Here is a 19,377-nt window from a genome sequence, read left to right as displayed (position 1 = left end):
TCTAACTAGGATGAGGGAGCTGGCATAAACCATCCTGGGAAGATCCCAGTTGACCCAAGAAAAATATTACAATCGGAAAACCAGAGTTCAACAGTTTAAAATAGGTGACCAGGTGCTAGTATTATTGCCCACAAGCCAGAACAAAATGTTGGCCCAATGGAGGGGGCCATATAAAATAAAGGCAATATTAGGACCAGTAAATTACTAGGTGGATCAACCCGATCGGAAGGAAAAAACACAGAATTACCACGTAAACTTGCTGAAGGAATGGAAGACCATGCACAAAGCCATACAGGTAGTCACAAGAACGACCCAGGAACCTGCATTCAATTCAGTTCAGTGGGGAAAACAGCTCAAACCAGAAGAGAAAAGAGAACTGAAAGAACACCTTGAGCCTTTAAGTAATGTGTTTTCCTTCTACCCAAGAAGAACACACTTGGCAGAACACAAAATTGAAACAGAACCAGGACAGACAATAAGGATCCGTCCTTACCGATTGCCTGGGTCAAAAAGGAATGCAGTGCAAGCAGAAGTGGAGGAGATGCTGAGGCTGGGGGTAATTGAACCATCATGTAGCCACTGGTCATCCCCTATTGTTCTGGTCCCAAAACCGGATGTGAGTATACGGTTTTGTATGGATTACAGACAATTGAATACCATCTCTACATACCAAGCCTACACCATGCCCCGAATTGATGAACTTATTGAACAGTTAGGCACCGCTAAATACATTAGTACCATTGATCTGACAAAGGGTTATTGGCAGATTCCTTTAAGGACTGAAGATAAAATCAAAACCGCTTTTTCTACCCCTTCCGGTCTATATCAATTTACAGTACTACCATTTGGTTTACATGGAGCCCCAGCAACTTTTCAATCACTAATGAATCAGGTTCTCGCTCCTCATCATGGATACAGTGCAGCCTACCTGGATGACATAGTTGTATACAGTAAAAACTGGAAGGATCATCTGAGTCAACTGTTATCCGTAATAAAGTCATTGCAATCAGCAGGACTTAACATAAACCCAAAGAAAACCCTACTGGCCGCCAATCAGACTCGATACCTGGGATATCTGGTCGGGGATGGGGTTATACGACCCCAGTTGGACAAAATTGAAGCAATAGGGAAACTGCCTATGCCCAGCAATAAGAAACAGGTCAGGGCCTTTTTAGGCTTCATTGGATATTATCGACGCTTCATACCTTTGTTTTCTTCCATTGCCAGCCTGTTGACGGATGCTCTCAAATCATCCTACAAAGGCGACCTGCTTAAAGATGAAGAAGATTGTAAAGCCTTTACAGAGCTAAAACAGATAATATCAACACAACCTGTTCTACGGTGTCCCGATTTCCAAGAAAGGTTTTTTGTGCAATCAGATGCATCAGAAATAGGAATGGGGGCCGTACTATCACAAGTTAGTGAAACTGATCTACGGCCAGTGGCCTTTATAAGTCGTAAGCTCTTACCACATGAGGTGGGGTATTCTACCATTGAAAAAGAGTGTCTAGCTATCAAGTGGGCCATTGAGACACTCAGATATTACCTCGCAGGAAGAAAGTTTACAGTTTTTACAGATCATGCTCAACTCCAATGGTTGGCCACGCACAAGGACTCAAACCAACGAGTATTGAGATGGTTCCTGACCTTACAGGAATTTTGTTTTGAAACAGTTCACCGACCAGCAGCTTTCCAATTAGTCCCTGATTACTTGTCCAGAAATCCTGACCAGCCCGATCGGCTGGATGCTTCGGGGGGTGTATGTAACAGTCAAGAGGGTCAGTTATACCACGGAGGAGCCCGAGACCCAGAGACCCACATGGTTGGGGAATGGTGGGGTCAGGAGACAGATAATCCTGGAGAAAAACAGACAGGAAAATATAATGTGGAGCTCGAAGACGGAGACACAGGAGATGGAACGTCGCATCTATGCGAGACAGCAGAGATGCCGACGTTCGACTCTGGCAGTCGTCAGGAAGACATGGAACCTCCGGGCAGTCACACTCGAGCTGTAATGCCATGTTCATGCGAAGTAGCAGCACAGTCAAAGGACCGTGAGCTGTGAGAGCCACGGTTGTCCAACAGCCCACATAAGTGCAGCGGAGCCGCTGAATATAAAAGAACAACTTCGGGACACAATAACAATACAGCCCAAAAGCACGGGTCTCACAGAGACACACACAGTCCCTTCCACAGAGAAATTAAGTACTTACCAGGGCAGAGGCGACTGGGACAGGGAACGGATGGAGGTCGAGAAGGAAGACCAGTTGCAATGCCTCAAGGGAAAAAGGGGCAGGGCTTGGGGGAATTTATATAGACTAGAGGAGGAAGTGAACACTAATTGGCCTGTTAAGTTCTGCCTATATAAAGACAACACTGGAAGGCAAGGGGGTGTTCATTCTTGGTTTTGTTGCAGATCGAACAAGACAGAACATCCGGAGCTACTGAAGGCTGGTGGGCGTATGAGGACTAGGAGGAGAATTCTTGCCAGAAGTCCTTATCCCATTGCCCACAAAGAACAGAGAAGAACCCCAGTATAAGCACAAAGAAGGACATTGCCGAAAATAAGTCTGCGTGAAGCTATTTTACTTTTACCATTTTTTTAAAGTCTGAATAAAGACCCCTTTTTATTTCTCTCAACACCGCCTGACTGTCTCATTGTTACAAACAGCTTCAGACCAACATGATCAGCATATGAGGTAGCAATTTGAAATATATCATGTTCACAATGAAATTATAAATACCTCTCTATCTAGCTAATCCACATTCATTCATAATAAAATAATTCCACAAAAAAACAACACCATATGTCCTCCAAACAGATGTGTGGACTCAGAGGTCAGTTGAGTTATCTGAGTTTCAAAAATGCTGTAGTTGATAGCATATCCACAGCTTATAAATAATGGAACTCGCGCACACACCTCCTTGTAATTCTTTTGATTGGCCTGTAAGTGACTTCCTGGATGGTCCCAAGGAGTGTTGTTGCTACGATCATTCCTCCCAGACCCAGCTGTACATTTATGAAAACGATACGTTCTAAAAACCTGCATTTTATTTTCACTTTCCTGAAATAAGTATGGTGTTGTACTATTTTCCTGTTTAGACTGTAGCGATTTGCTTCTAAAAATGATAGATACTAAATCATTAATTGTGCGTGCCTTTCAATAAAATAGCTTTTGCTTTACTAGAAATGGAAGGAATAATTACTTTACGTCAGCATACTCGCGTGTATGTATTCCTATAAGTTATGCAGCAAGTGAAGTTGTTTACTTTTTGTGGCCCACATTTTTCAATTTGTTTTGATTTTATTCTTCATAAGGGAACATATTTTGAGCTCCTCTGGATTTCATTGCGCAAGGGGGGAAAGAGCCCATACACAGTAATGTCTTATTAGTAGAAATAGAGAACAATACAACATAGTTAACTAGTGTATTAACAAGACATTGCTAGTAATAATACTTTATATAGATTATTTTTCACCCTGTGTTAGGTAGGCATAGTATTAGGGATTGAAATTCAGATTTGTTGACCAGGAGCGAAAAGCAGCTTCTGGGTATCAGACATCACCACCCGTTAGGTAGAAACTACCTCTAGAGAACCAGGAGCCAGCCCATAGAACACAGAAAATCTAACATGTTCCCAGCAAATCTAACATGTGTGCAAAATGCAAACTCTAACTTTTTGCCCATTACATATTATACAATATGCTTTAATTGTCCCTTACATGTGTAATTTATTCTCCTTTAAACACATGCCTATATCTACACAGTTAATATTACATAGCTATGTTTGTATGGCACTATTTTCCTGGGAAGTGTAAGGTAGGCATGGTATAAACAGTAACACGGACACAAGTGGCCACAGTTCAAGGGTGTTTATTGAACTTCAACAACAGTGTGATACACGCCTATCTAATCCTAAATCTACAGATGGGAGCAATCTACAACCATCAAATAATAATAATGCAGTCCTACTGGAGTCTCGTCAAAATAAAAGGGCCTATACTAAAAAAACGTATTGCCAATCCTTACCATGTGGCCGGTCCTGGGAACCTGCTGTGGATGTGCACGCCCTGGCTCTGGTTTGCTGATTTCATCATTCTCACCCATGGAAACTGAGGGCCGGGGGACCATGGAGGGGGCATACTGTCATGAGACCGAACTTGTCACTGTGGAATCGCTGAAAGTTAGGCTCTCTGCATCTCCTGTGCATACGTCCCAACAATGTTGGCTACCAGCAAATCTGTACCGCCGTCACCAAGATGGCGGATTGACGTTGTACACGTCAATGATGTCATTTAAGATGGTGGCGCTCTTGGACAATCAGCCTTCTTAACGATCGTGAGTCCTGTGGTCTTGCATCGCAATGCTCAGGTGAGTATATTCCTGTGCAAACACTTCATGAACAATTCTGTTCAGTTCCTTACTTGTTCCCCGTTGTTTGTCCATCCCTATTTGTTTCTGTTCCTTTCTGTTTCCTGTGTAATACGCTGTGTTGACTCCTGATTTACACTTATTGGACTACATGGCTTCTCTTCTATATTATCCATGTTGGATTCCTGGTTTCTCTCCTCCACCCTGGACCCAGGAGAATTTTTCTCCCTAAGGGTTTTTTTTCCCATGGCAGTAGCCGTGACACCCGTAAGCCTTCCTGTTGTACCTCACATTCGGCAAGACGGGTGGCACAGGATACTATCATCTGATGTGTGTGTGCTGGCAATAATAGTAACATCTCTGCTCTCATTAAACTACTAATATTCTTACCTTTTTACTTGCAGAACAAGAAGGGCCATGATGCAAATGGCAAAAGCCATGCTATAGTGAGACACAGTAACATAACATAACCTTTATGTTTCATGATAGTTTAATCTAAGGGACAAAGAATGCTTTATGGCTCACAGAAATGCCCAAATGACAGGGGTAGCATGTACTAGTTAGCCACTTAACCTGAGCACCCATGTGGGCCACCACGTCCTGGGCAAAAAAGAGGGCTAGCTCCGATTGTGCATACCCACCTCTTGGACAGTATAGAAGTTACAAATCAAAGACTAACAATGCATCCCACTGCTGTGTAAATTATAGAGGAGCAACCACATTTCCGGATCCACACTAATACACATATGCTATAATATCACTTTGTAAACATTTCCTTCCTTAATTTTCTTTTTTTCGGGAACATCACAATGTTTCCCAGAGTTACTGCGTAACACATATATCACCAAATTAATACCCTTAGGGAAAGCCAAAGGCCCCCACATTTCCTCAGGGTAACTCCTCAGCCAAGGAGGACTTGTGCCTTTCTGCGGAACTTGTCCCTTGCTGCATTTCCTTCAAAACTCTGACTACACACATTAACTTAATGTCTCTCTGATTGCTTATGCACACCATCTGGAAACCTATGTGTGCTAAGGGGAAGATCATTCTTGTTAGCTCCCGCTTCCTCTGACCTTTCTTCCTAGGAATCCCACCTCTCTTCCTCCTTCTCCTCACCTGAGAGACTGGACTCCGAGCTGGTAGGAATCTTTGGTCTTCGGGCACAATAATCCTTCTTTCTTTTTGGAAGAGAGTGTCAAACCCGGAAGGAAGCCACAGCGAAGCTTCCAGCTCAGCTCCCTGGGGCTCCCCTCCTGGGAGGGACTTATTGGGGAAAAAGCCACACGTGGCACAAAAAACCCCAGGTAACAGCAATAGTTGTTGAGTCTTGCCGTACCAGAACTGGAAACTTCCAGAGGGTCCGTGGGAGATGGGCTCCTATAACGTAGACCTTAGGGTCGGGAAGAGTACCGATGTATCTCCGGAATACCAAAGGTCGGAATGACTGAGCATGGAACCGGGCGAGGTTCGTGAGGAGAAGAGAAGAACAGACAGAGTTACTAACTGCAGAAATAGAGGAGAAAGAGTCGAGCCGTGGGACGGCCAACGGAAGGTAAGGGAGAGAGAGAGAGAGAGAGAGCACTGCGGCAGAGGACCGGGGCGCGAGACAAAGAATCAGCAAGAGGGCGAGAGGTGCGGCCGCTCTGAAAAGAAACCAGGGCGTCCTGCAGAGGAGAGGAGAACACAACGGAAAAAGTTCCCAACAAGGGACGGAGAGAAAACTAGTGCACGTAACCAAAGGCAGCGGAAAATGTACCGCATTGGTTGCAACGCGCTGGCTGCTGCAGGGGCGGAGCTTAAGGGCACCACTGTAGAAGCAGCAGAAACACTAGACCGCAGCTCCCGCTGGGTACAGAACGTGGTGTGCTGTCTAATGGCTTCCTAGTCATGATCGAGGCCACAGGCGCCATGAAGAGAGGTGCATGACAGTTCTCTCCCTCTTATTCTACTTGAAGCTTTATCGAGCTGCACGCCTGACACCAGGCACATTACACAAACCCTTTTTTAGGTGGTTGTACCCTCTCTTCTTGGAGCAGAATATCTGGGAAATTGACAAACTACTGAAATAGGGGCTTTGGAAATATACTCTTATTTAATTAAATTACTTGGTTTTCACAAAGTGTTATGAAGAACAATACATTAAAAGCAAAACAATATACAATAGTGGTTTAGTCAATATAGAGATCAAACAAAATACAATAAAAAAGGAGAAGCATAGAATTGAAATAAAAACAACCAATCCCATATTCAGTGCACAGGAGAAAGAATAGTACAGGGACTTTAATGGGAAGGGGAAATTTGAGAATTTCAACTTCAAACGTTTCCTAAAAGCAAGAAGGGGGGAAGGCAAACACGCATATGTCCTCCACACTGGTGCTGGAAAGGCCTGTGCAGAGAATGCTGAGCACTATGAGGGATCAAGAATAAGACTCTGACAGTAGCATGTTTTATGTTTATCAAAGATGTTTATTATCAAAAGAAAAAGAGGGGTTGGAGAAATGCTACCAATCTCTGCCTCAACAAAACTAGGAAATGTCTGTGTCTGGATGTCTAAATCAAAACCAGTTCTCGTCCTGTGTCCAAAATCTTAAGCTGACCCTCACACACTAAACTCAATATAACGTGAAGTGGGAATATCTTTTAGCCGAACACCTTTAGCTTCCTTCCAAAGTTCCAAACATAAAGACTTTATGGTGAAGAAAGGAAAAATAAATAAGGTTCCACCAGAGAAGGGGCCTTCACTTCCCCTAAAGTCCTTCTGGTTAGTCATAATGCCACTTTCATATATTCTACAATCCCAAGGAGGGTGAGTCTTCCCTTGAGTTTTTCTCCGTTTGCACAACACTTTACAGTTCCTTACCTGGACCGCTAATGCTTTTTTCAGAAAGGGGTATGTACTGTTCTAACCCTTTTGGACTACAATTCAAGGGGGTGGGGGGTCTCTTACCCTGTTTTCTGAGCTTTTCCACAATTTCTGGGGGATCTCTGCCCCGTTTTTCCAATCGCTGGGTTACTCTCCTGCCAGGGCTTTTTGTCTTTTCACTTGGGTGCAAGTCCCAGACTCGCTGAGTGCTGGGTTTACTCTCCTGCCAGGGCCTTTTAAGTCCACTCAATGTTCGCGTGCAAATCCCAGGTTCACACTCTTCATCAGCATTCACTAATTTCTGCATCTAGGTGATTATATTTTTAATATGCCGGGCTACCGACCATTCTCCAACTATGTTAAATGTCCCAGCTCCCTTGTGTGGGTTTCTACCTTCACTGGTGGTACGCGGCCTCCGCCCTGAAACGCCCCTGTATCCTAATTTCCATCTCTGGAATTATCAGTTCTTTCTGGCACCATTGGCATCCCTCGCGTCTCACAATACTTTACAGTTCTTTCTCTGGACCTCTCATGCCCTTTTCAGAAAAGGGTATGGTTCTTCCCTTTTGGTCCACAATTTGGGGGGAGGGGGGTATCCCTTACCCTTTTTTCTCTGCTGTGCCACAATTTCTGGGGGAATCTCTGTCTCGTTTCTCCAATTCCTGGTTTTCTCTCCTGCCAGGGTTTTATTTTGCTACTTGGGTGTTGGGTCCCCTGCCAGGGCCTTTTAAATCCACTCAGTATTCTAGTGCAAATCGATGGTTCACACTCTTCATCAGCATTCACTTCTTTCTGTATGCAGGTGATTATAATTTTCATATGTCAAGCCACCGACCCTTCTCCAACTGTGTTAAATGTCCCAGCTCCCTTGTGTGGATTTCTACCCTTCACTAATGGTACGTAGCATGTGCCCTGAAGCGCCCCGGTCTCCCACTTTCCTTCTATGGGTTTAACGGTTCTCTCTGGCAGCTTCGGCTTCCCTCGCGTCTCACTGTTTCCTCCGCTGTCCGTCTGCTGACTGGGAGCACGCCTCGAGGGCTTCTCGGTTCCCGCCTTGCCTACTCCTTCACTCTACAGCTTCTGCTATTTGTGACGGTGGCGCGGTGAACACTCTTCTGCCTGACTTCCTTGGATGCTGTTCTTGCCAGATTCCTCACTCTGGTCTGCAGCTTGCGTTCCTCTCATATCCCAGCCAGTGTCGGGAGGGTTGAGTCTCTCGTTCTGTTCAGGTATTCCCTTTTTAAATTTCCCGGCACCTGTTAACATCCTGAAATGACTAGAACACAGCGTTGGCTTGCTGCCTCTAGTGATCTGCATTACTCCATCCCTCTTCCTTGTCTCAGTGTTGAAAAGGGGGAATGTGCTTAAGTCCAAGCACTTGTTGTCTCAGTGTTATTAAAGTGGTACGAGGTACATAAGGTCAGTGATCAGAAAATATTGGTGATTTTTTGTCCGCACTACAGTACGACCGCTTTGAAACACTTGCTCATATATAGGCACTATATAAATGAACTATACCAATATGCCATATAAGAATGGGATTAAGGTAAATGGACGTTACCAATGAGTACAGGTAAAGATCAGTTTTGGCGCAGTGGGCTCACTTCGCCTCCCTGAGGGTTGTCCTCCCCATATAGCCACCCCCCTGGGAAAGTGCTTCTGAAGGATGCACAGAATCCGGTGTTCAATGCCATCATATTCCTGGGAGAAGCCTGCCTCCAACCCTACCTGCGATGCATCTGTATGTAGGATGAATTCTTTGTTAAAGTTGCCCACTTTCAAGATTGGTTTGTTACAGAGAATCTACTTTAGGGTGGAAAAACAAGGTTGATCTTCCCGAGTCCATTTTAATTTTTGCCGCTCTATATTTTTAAGTTTGTCGGTAAGGCACACTGTTATAGAAAAATAGTTGGGTATAAACCTATAGTATCCTACTAACCCAAGGAATGCCCTCAGATCCCTCTTTGGTTTTGGTGTCTGTGTTTCTTGTACAGATTTTACTTTATCTGTTCAGGGACGTACCAGATAATTTCCTACAATAAACACCAGGTATTTCACTGCTGATTGGGCAAGATGACAATTTTTAGGATTATCAGTGAGAGCCACTTTCCTCAGGGCTTTTGTTACCTGGTAGAGATGATACATATGTTAATTTCAGGACTTATTGTGGATGACTATGTCATTGATGTATGCCCCACAGAAGGCCGAAAATGGGCAGATAACTCACTCCATAAGTCTTTGGAACGTGGAAGGTGCCCCATGGAGGCCAGAAGGAAAGTCATTTGAATTGGTATAATCCAACAGGAGTAGAGAAAGCTGTTTGTTTTACCTTCTGGGTTCACTGCCACCTGCCAATAGCCTTTTGTTAAGTCGATTGTGGAAAGGTGAACAGCATACACCAAATCGATTGATTAATCATCGATCTGGGCATGGGATAATTGTTGAATTGTGAAATGGTGTTTACATTTCGGAAGTCTATACAAAACCTCCAGATATCAGATTTTGCGACAAGAGCTATTGGGGGGACCAGGGACTTTGGGGAGGTTCGATTATGTCAGGGACTCTATAAGGTTTCAGATTGACTACCTTCCCTGGGGGAGTTCGGATATAATGAAAGATCCCCTTTACTCTTCCTGGCTCATTACAGAAGATGTCTGAAAATTGTTCCAACAGGTCTTGAAGATCCTGTTTTTGGCTTTGAGAAAGATCGGTAGGGATTAAGCTGGTTTCACCTGGATCTTCTGTTAAGAGACTCGCCATTACAACCGACTTTGATTGAACAGGGTCTTTCCTCCATTCTTTCATAAGGTTAATATGATATATTTGGGCTTTGGATCGCCTGTCTGGTTAAGAAACCTGGTAATTACAGGGACCTGTTTGCTCCACTATATGATAGGGTCCATGCCATTTAGATTGCATTTTATTCTCAGAGGTTTGCAGCAAGACAAGGACCTTTTGCCCAATAGTGAATGACCTGAGGATAGCTTTCTTATCATCAAGGGATTTCTGTTGTTCTTGATCTTTCATCAGATGGGAATAAACTATAGCTTGTACTGTGGTCATATGTTCTTTCAGACGTTTCTTCCCACGTCTCCCTTAACGTATCTAACACATCTCGGGGTTCCTGACCATATAGGAGTTCAAATGGTGAAAGATCTAAGGAGGATAGGAGGATCTGGATGGTGAATATGGCCCAGGGTATCATTACGTCCCAATTCCTCCCATCGGCTTCCACCAACTTTCTAAGGACACTCTTTAACGTCTTGTTAAAACACTTGACCAAGCCATCAGTCTAAGGGTGGTATACTGAGGTTCAGAGCGTTTTAATTTGAAGAATCTGTGTTGTCTCAGCCATTAGCTTACTCATAAAGATAGTTATCTGGTCCATAAGGATCTCCTTAGGCAAACCAACTCGAGAAAAGAATGGTATTTGATGTTTTAATATTTGTTGGGATGTGTTATTTCTTAAGGGAAAGGCCTTAGGATATCTTGTAGCGTAGTCTAAAATCACAAGTCTATACCTTTTTCCAAACCTAGAGGGTTCAAGTGGTCCTACAATATCCATATCAATGCAAGAAAAAGGGATGGCAATGATGGGCAAAGGTTGGAGTGACAGTTGGGGTTGGTGTATGGGCACTGGTGTTCTGACAAAAGGCACAGGTAAGAACAAAGATCTTTATGTCAGCGTATATACCAGGCCAATAAAACCTGTTCACCGCCTCTTATTGTGTCTTGGATGTTCCCAAGTGTTCGCCTGTCAGATGTGAATACGCAATCTCTGATACCATTTTTTGATATGTTTTGGGGACTACAGTCTGAGATCTGGGTGAACCTTTCATGCTAGTGTCACTTCAATAAAGGAGCCCCTGTCTAATAAAGAAGAATGGTCCCTCTTTCTTCCTCCCCTCTTCCTTTGAGATGGTATGTAGGAAGGCCTCAGGCAATATAGGGCTGTTGTGTTGGGCGAACGCTAGTTCTGAGATGATTTCGGGCTCATCACTCTGTGGGTTAGGTTTCAATACCCCAGAGGATGGAATACGTTCTTCATCTGCCTCCCCAAACCCTTTCTCACCTCTTTCAGTTTATTGGCTTGATTTCTTTCCGTAATGTTAGGGAATATGGCCTGCTCCAAAATCGTGCTATCTTTTCTCCCACTTTGATAGTGTAGGGTTTTTTCCCATTGTTCTGAAGTAGGATTTTAACATCACCCTGGTAGTCGGGATTTACCACCCTTGCCATGACATCTAAACCATGCCTCCAAGCTAAACCAGACTTAGATTTTAGTCTTATATAGTTTCCTTTCGGGGGTATTAATACTAGATCTGTGCGTAGTAATAACCAGTTTCCTGGCGGTAATACTTCCTCTCGGCTACTGGCTAGGTCAAAGCCAATAGACTCTTTAGTGGCTACAGATGGACTAGTAGCTTGCTCATTAAGTTTTACAAATTCGAGGGTCCCTCAGTTTGTGTCAGCTGAGCCGGATCCCATTCCCTGACACCATATGTGAGGGATCAAGAGTAAAACTTGGATACAATGGTGTTTATCAAAGACTTTTATTATAAAATGAAAAAGAGTGGTTGCGGAAATCCTACCTATCCCTAACTCTAAGAGGGGTTTCCCTGCTGTGTCAGGATGTCTAAATAAAAAATAATTCTATGTCCTTTGTCCCAAATCCTCAGCTGATCCTCACACACTAAACACAACACAATATAATATGAAGTGGGGATGTCTTTTAGCTGAACACCTGCAGCTTCCTTCCAAAGTTCCAAACATAAAGGGGGTCATTACGAGATTGGAGGTAGCCATGGAGCTATTAGCTCCACGTCCGGCTCCAGTGTTGTTCAATGGGGTCCATTCTGACCCTGGAGGGACCGGTAAATCCCCATTGAACAAAACAATCCCCATTCCCATTTCAGCCCCCATAGGGCTCAATGGGAATGGGGAGGGCACAAAAAATGGTCACGCGAATGGCAAGCCCGTTATTTGCACCCTGGTCCCTTAGCGGGATCCGTAAAGGACGTGTGGTCCGACCACACGTCCCTTACGGTTCCTGCTCAGGGACCTCGGAATTGGGCGGTAGGGGATTACCGGCACCGGTCTCCTTACCGGTGCCGGTAATACCTTACAGCCCACCTCAGAATGACCCCCAAAGTCTTTAAAGTGAAGAAAGGAAAAATAAATTAAGTTCCACCAGAGAAGGGGCCTTCCCTTTCTCTAGAGTCCTTCTGGTTATTCACAATGTCACTTTTGTATATTCTACAATCCTTAGTAGGATGGGTCTTCCCTTGAGTTTTTTTCTCCCTGCAAAACACGTTACAGTTCTTTCTCTGGACCTCTGATGCCTTTTTCAGAAAGGGGTATGTTTCTTCACTTTTGGTCCACAATTTGGGGGGGGGGGGATATCTCTTCCCCTGTTTTCTCAGCTTTGCCACAATTTCTGGGGAAATCTCTGTCTCGTTTCTCCAATTCCTGGTTTACTCTCCTGCCAGGGTTTTATTTTCCTGCTTGGGTGTCGGGTCCCAGACTCGCTGCATGTCAGGTTTACTCCCCTGCCAGGGCCTTTTAAGTCCACTCAGTATTCTAGTGCAAATCCAGGGTTCACACTCTTCATCAGCATTCACTTCTTTCTGTATCCAGGTGATTATAGTTTTCATATGTCGAGCCACCTACCCTTCTCCAACTGTGTTAAATGTCCTAGCTCCCTTGTGTGGATTTCTACCCTTCACTAATGGTACGCAGCATGTGCCCTGAAGCACCCCAGTCTCCCAATTTCCTTCTCTGGGCTTAACGGTTCTCTATGGCAGCTTCGGTGTCCCTTGCGTCTCACTGTTTCCTCTGCTGTCCGTCTGCTGACTGGGAGCGTGTCTTGTCGGCTTCTCGGTTCCCGCCTTGCCTTCCCCTTCGCTTGCCAGCTCCTGCTGCTTCTGACTGTGGCGCAGCAAACACCTTCTACCCGATTTCCCTGGACGCTGTTGTCTCAGTGTTATGAAAGGGGTAGGGAGGTACATAAGGTCGGTGATCAGAAAATAGTGGAGATTATTTGTTCGCACTACAATATGCCCACAGATAGCACCCAGGGTCAGAGTCAGGTAGCTGCTGCCTTTCCCTGGGGACATGAGGGGGGATTTCCCTTGGAGAAGTATTGACGAGCTTGCTAGATTCATCACAGCACCAAAACCTGGTAGTGGGCGATCTATGCACCTCAAGAGGACAAATGATTATTTGCGACTCCAAGACCTGCAGCGTCTTGGCTAAATAAATCCATTGAGTCCATGTGCCTTTCTGGAATCTGCCACATGGTCCACATGAAGTGGATGGACACTCAGTACTCCGATCCTTCTTTTTGTTTCATCCAATACTTCTTGGGTCCTGTTCAATTGTCGATTCCTTCAAAATTCAGGCAGGGCTGGAGTCTAGGTATTCAAGGGCACAGACAGAGACTGGGACAATGCCCCTTCAGAGTTATTCTCTCTCACTTGTCCTTGTCAGCTCTAAACAGCATGCAGCACATTCTGCACAATGTGTCTGCATCCCTGAAAGAGTGGCGTGTAATATTCTTATAGTGATTCAATAATGCTTCACTCTGTCTTGCAGGAATTGGATAGCTACCAGCGGGCAGGCAATCTTTGCTCCTTCTCATGTAATGGGCTAAACTTCAGCTTCCAATACATCCTTCTAAACTTGCAGGTGATTGTTTTTGTATAAAAAAAGGTAAAAGGTAATAAAAATCAAGAGTATCTTGCAGGGATGATACATTTATAAGGCTAGCTCCATATGTTTGTCTACTATCTTTCAAGACCACGTGGGTCTCATCCTTTCCCTTCAGTGACGGATGCGGAATTTGGTGGATGAACCATGAACATCGCCAGTGAAAGTGGTAGACACAGTAAAGAGGGCAGAGGTTGTGGGTAATGTAGGTTCTTTTTACATTTTTTGATACATGATGGTCAAAGGTAATGAGTGACGCAGTTTCTTTCTGATGGTTGCACATTGTACTCTCTGGGTGGTATCATTTGAATACTGGTTTAGTTGGACCCACTCCATTATGAAGCACACAGTTGAAGTTTATATTTGAGAATCACCTCTTGCATGTGTGCCTGCTTCACATACACACACAACATGTCTCTCGCCATAGCCACAGCATTCCTCTGGGCCATTTCCTCACTTGCTCTGCTCGCATCCTTCCCATCTAGCAAGGGGATTTGTCTCTCATTGTCATGTGAATCATTGTCTTCCGCTACAGTGTTACGTTCCCTTGGTGTTGCCAATTTAAGCAGCAAGGCTATGAGCTTGCATTAGGTCGCAGGGCCACACACATGTCCCTCCATTGCTGTGTAGGCATTATAAGCTAGACTTCAGGATTCTGAAATTCGGCTTCCCTATGGATTGCGTCCAATGACGGGCATTGCATGTGTGCTGTCTTGCAATAGTGAGGTTCAGTTAAGTGATGAGGACCAAGCACCAGTTAGCTTGCATGTATGCAGAAGGGGTGTGTGTTGTCTGATATATGTCTATATTCGTGTAGTGATTAGTCATGTTTACACTTACACACATATGCGGTTATGCACACTCACCGAGGTTCCTTCTGTCCCCAACATTTCCACTTGCAAAGGGTTCATGAAGACCACTATACCTGAACATGTATATGGTAGGTGCGCTCCAACTATAATGCGCCACAACATACATATTTGTGTGCTTAGCATTGGTTATTTCGTGCACAATTAGTGTGTCCTCTCCCTTCCTCTTTATGCTCAGCAGCGCATGGTATGCCATTTGGGAGATTGGCTACTGCATTTAAATCTTACTTGACATGCTGCAACTCAACTGTGTTATCTGGGAATACTCTAGAGTCCTCTTTCTGTATCCTTTGTGCTAAGGGAGGACACAGTCCTCTGTCCATGGCGAGCGCCTAGGACACTAGGCTACCGCCAAATGTTTCAGCAGTTACCATTTAAGATTAAAATTGACACGCTATGCACCGGCTCTGTGTCTTTATTGATATGCACGTTTATCATTTCACTGCGCTCACCTTAGACATAACACTGATGACGAGGATCCTTGACAAACGGACGCGTGTAGTGCAAGAAGACACGTGTTTCAGTGCTCCAGGCTTCCGGCGCTGTACACCTCTCTCGACGGAGCTCCCACTGATGTCCTGCCGGCGCACATTGAAGTCCCGGCAGCCCAGAAAATCCGCCCACATGCCTGACGGCCTACAGTGAGTTAGCTACTCCTCATTTGCTTGCAGTTATGCCCGTGATACTATGGCGTGGGCATTTTCCCAGTGATTGAGGGACAGCCCGTGCACCCGCTAACACTTATAAGCACGTGGCAAGGAACTGCCTGCGCCCTCCTGCTGCAGCCTCACTGGCACATGCTACACGTGCCTCGATCGCTGGCTCCTGTGCTTTTCACTTGGTGAGTGCAGTGACTCTATTGTCTGTGTCCACGGACATGGATCAGAATCAAAGGAAAGGGTATGATCTAGTGGACATGCTATCATTCCTTCACTTTCACTAGAACCGTTGCCAGGAACAGAATGTTATATGCCCTGTTTAAGCCCTTTAAGAGAGTAAGGCTCATTTAGTACTTTTCCTTGAACATGGAATCACTGTATCGCTGCCCTGTTCCGGTCCATCCTGGCAGAGCCCTACCGGACTCTGTTTTTACTGCTGCTACCTATTGCAGGAGAACTAACAGGTAACAACTCAAGCTTGACTAATGCTTCTTATAGGCATCATCTTTAGTAAGGACCAATTCAGGAAATTAAGTAATAAATGACTGCCAGTTAAACATATAAATATTTACAAAAATAGGTGTGTGTTATTGATATAAGCAAGTTATAGTTTGTAACCATGTGCTTTATTTTGTTTTGCAGGAAGTGTCCTAGGATGGTATGGGCCTCAATGCCAATGGACAGTGCCCTTACAGCCTGTGTCATTACCCTTGTGCCAGGTCCTGCGTGGTCAGCTTTGTGCCACCTACTGCGTGCTTCACATTTTTAATGAGTCCAGCTGCTTAGGCTGGCAGTCCTCCAAAATTAATATAAGGGAATGCTTTCCCACAGAGGTGATTTGGGATTTTACTAGGATCCAGGCCATTGCCAATGGCAGTCCCAAGGGTGCCATCTCTGGAGCTGGAGGCAGAACGTTGCCGAAAATTGAAAACATCAGAAGATCTGTTAAAGGTAAGTCAACTGCTACAGTGATGATAACCGATGCTCCACAGAACCTCTTCTCCTCTGAAAGTTTTTAGGGAGCTGCCCCATCAGACTACGTTTGGAAACTGCTGTGGGAAACAGTGAGAGTTTGTGACCCTCGAATATGTGCGTCAATGGACAGAGGCCAAATGCATGAAGACGGATGCATGTGCTGGACAGGGTCTCTTGAGAAGGAGGAATCGTTTCAGGTAAAGTTAAGGTAAGGTCCTCCCCGCAGCAACAATAAGGAAGCTTATCTTATCTTGGTGCCACCAACAGTACCTAATCTGGTTGGCACATGAGTACACTTTGCAGGATACCAGGCAATGTAGAAGAAGACCAGCTCTCTGTCACTAGTTTCAGATGGGTGTAAAAGGGAAAGAATACTTCTTTAGCCTCCCAGCAGCAAGGTAGTAAAGGTCACTCAAGCACCGTGAGCAGAGCTGCCTTTGATGGGTGTCCCTTTCAAAAATGGTACTGGATCAAGTCACATGCTCAGGCAGTGGCTTTAAGGTGAGTGTCAATGGAAAGATGGAATCTTTATTTACGCACAGGATTTGAGGAATTTTCTGAATAGTAGGTGATTTCTTGTGTTACATATGTTCTTTGGTAAATCGTTCCAAGTTTTTGGTGCAAGGTGAGAGAAATAAGATCCTTCAAATTTTCTTTTGTTGTAGGGTTTCGGTTCCAAGCGGATGTCGCTGCTTGATTGGAGCGTCCTTGTTGGAGGATGTAGGCTTAATTTGTCTCTCAGGAACTCTGTGCCTTGGTTGTGAATTGCTCGATGCGTGATGCACGTTGAGTTGTACTTGATTACCTGTTTTATTGGTAGCCAATGTAGTGTTTTCAGCGCTGGTGTGATGTGTTCTCTTCGGGGTAGTTTGAGGAGCAAGTCTGGCCGCCGCATTTTGAATGCGTTGTGTTTTTTTAGAAGTCGTTCAGACATACCCAGATACAGGCTATTTGCGTAGTATACTCTGGAGATGACAAGAGCAATGACGGTATATGTTTTGTTGGCGAATGACAGGAATGGTAGGATCCTTTTTACCACTCACAGGAGAAAGAAGCATTTCTTGATTAGAGTGTTTACTTGTGACTCTAGAGTAAGTTTGTTGTCCATCAGGACTCCCAGGTTTTTTACAGGCGACAATGGGGCTGGGGTTGTACCGATTTCCCTTTGACAGGGGATGTAGTGGTTCTCTCCTCTGTTTTTTGTGATGATCATTATTTCTGTTTTGCCTGGGTTGAGTTTGAGGTAGTTTGAGTTCATCCACTTGTACATTTCACAAAGGCAGTTTTCTAATGTTGTGTTTCCTTCTTGAATGTCTTGTATTTTGTAGACTATTTGTGTATCGTCAGCGTGGTTGTAGCAGGTGAGGCTGTGTCTTTTGATGATCTTGATTATTTGAGACAGGTAGATGTTGAAAAATAATGGGTTGAATTTGAAAGGTTTCATCCATATAGTCCCTGTTCTGTTAGTTAAGAAGGATTTGATCCACAGTAGGGCGCAGTCGGTGAGCCCAAGTTCTTCCAATCTCGTGATGAGGATGTCGTGGTTAACTGTGTCGAATGCCGCAGAGAGGTCTAGAAGTACCAAACCAGTACTGTTGTCTGAATCTGCGTTTGCTTTTAGGTCATCCCATATTGAGAGGAGTTCTGATTCTGTTCCTCTCATTGGTCTGATACCTACTTGTGCCTGGTCTAGAAAACAGTGCTCTTCTACAAATTCTTGGGTGGTTCTGTATATGTACGTTTTGAGCAGTTTAGCTGGATACGGGATGTTGGAGATGGGTCTGTAATTGGAGAGGTCCTCTACATTTCCTGCTGTAGCTTTGAGTAGCGGTCTGATGTATGCTGATTTGAAGTATTGTGGCACTTTCCCTGTTGATATTGAAAGGTTGAAGACATTCCTATGGTATTCCATGGGTGTTCCTTGTTTGAGGATTGACTTGTATATGTCTGGGGGACAAGGGTCTGCAGGGGAGCCTGTTTTGTTGCTTTGATTTACCGGTTTGACAAAAGTCTCCAATGATATTTCGGGGAAGCTTTGTAGTTTGTTCGGGCGTTCCTTGGAAGGGTAGGTGGGTTCCGTAGTCTGTTCACAGGGTCTGTTTTGTATGGTCTGTTGGATGGTAATGATTTTGGGCCTCATTACAAGTTTGGAGGCAGCCATGCTGCCCTTAAAAGGGGCATGGCTGCCTCCAAACTCGGGTCTGGGTACCCTAAATGATGACGGGCCCGTTGTTAGCACGCTGGGCCGCTCGCGGGACCCGCTAAGGACGTCTGGTAAAACCAGTCGTCCGGAGCGGGTCCCGCGAGCAGAGCTCGTAATAGGGCGGTAAGGGGTTAACGGCTCCGGCACCTTTACCAGCGCCGTTAACCACTTACCGCCCAACTCGCAATGAGGCCCTTTGTTTTTGAAGTGGTCTGCTAGGTCATGCATAGTTTCTTCGATGGTATTGGTATGTTGTTGCAGCCAGGGGGATTTAGTTTTTCATTTATGATTTTAAAGATTTCCTTTTTGGGTGTTTTGTGCTTGAAGAATCGGTTGTCGTAGAATTTCCTTTTCGCATTTTGTATTTCCTTTTTGTATGAGCGGATATGTTGTTGAAACTTGAGTTTTTTTTCGGCTGTCGTTTTTTATCATCCATTCTAGTTCCAGTTTTCATTTTTTTTTTCATGGCGCTGAGTAGTGGAGTGACCCATTTTGCCCTTGCTCATTTGCGTGAAGGGGTGAAAGGTTTTTCTTTGGCAATTTCGTCGATCGATGTTGTGATTCAGTTGTGGAGTAGAGCTATGTTTTTGTCCAGGTCAGCTTCGTCCATAGTTGTTGCTTACGGTTTGCTGAGTTCCAGAAGTCCAGTTAGGTTGAAGTTTTTGATGGTTCTCCAATTTCTATTCATGGTGATCGGTAGCTTGTCTTGTTGCTTGTTTATTGGAGT

General features: G+C 44.7%; 1 protein-coding gene across 1 annotated transcript in view; it reads left to right on the top strand.

Moving 5' to 3' along the window:
• Window positions 1-19,377, top strand: part of LOC138580902 (zinc finger protein 25-like) — a 174,572-nt gene that overhangs the window by 77,468 nt on the left and 77,727 nt on the right. The window contains exon 2 of the mRNA XM_069651818.1: window positions 16,115-16,423. Coding sequence (XP_069507919.1) covers window positions 16,343-16,423 — 81 coding nt within the window. The 5' untranslated portion in view covers window positions 16,115-16,342. The remainder of the gene's footprint in view (window positions 1-16,114; window positions 16,424-19,377) is intronic.

The sequence above is a fragment of the Ambystoma mexicanum genome, chromosome 3p (assembly GCF_040938575.1).
Source record: "Ambystoma mexicanum isolate Mex_15411 chromosome 3p, UKY_AmexF1_1, whole genome shotgun sequence".
Classification (NCBI taxonomy): Eukaryota; Metazoa; Chordata; class Amphibia; order Caudata; family Ambystomatidae; genus Ambystoma; species Ambystoma mexicanum.
This window is presented reverse-complemented; position numbering and strand designations above follow the sequence as displayed.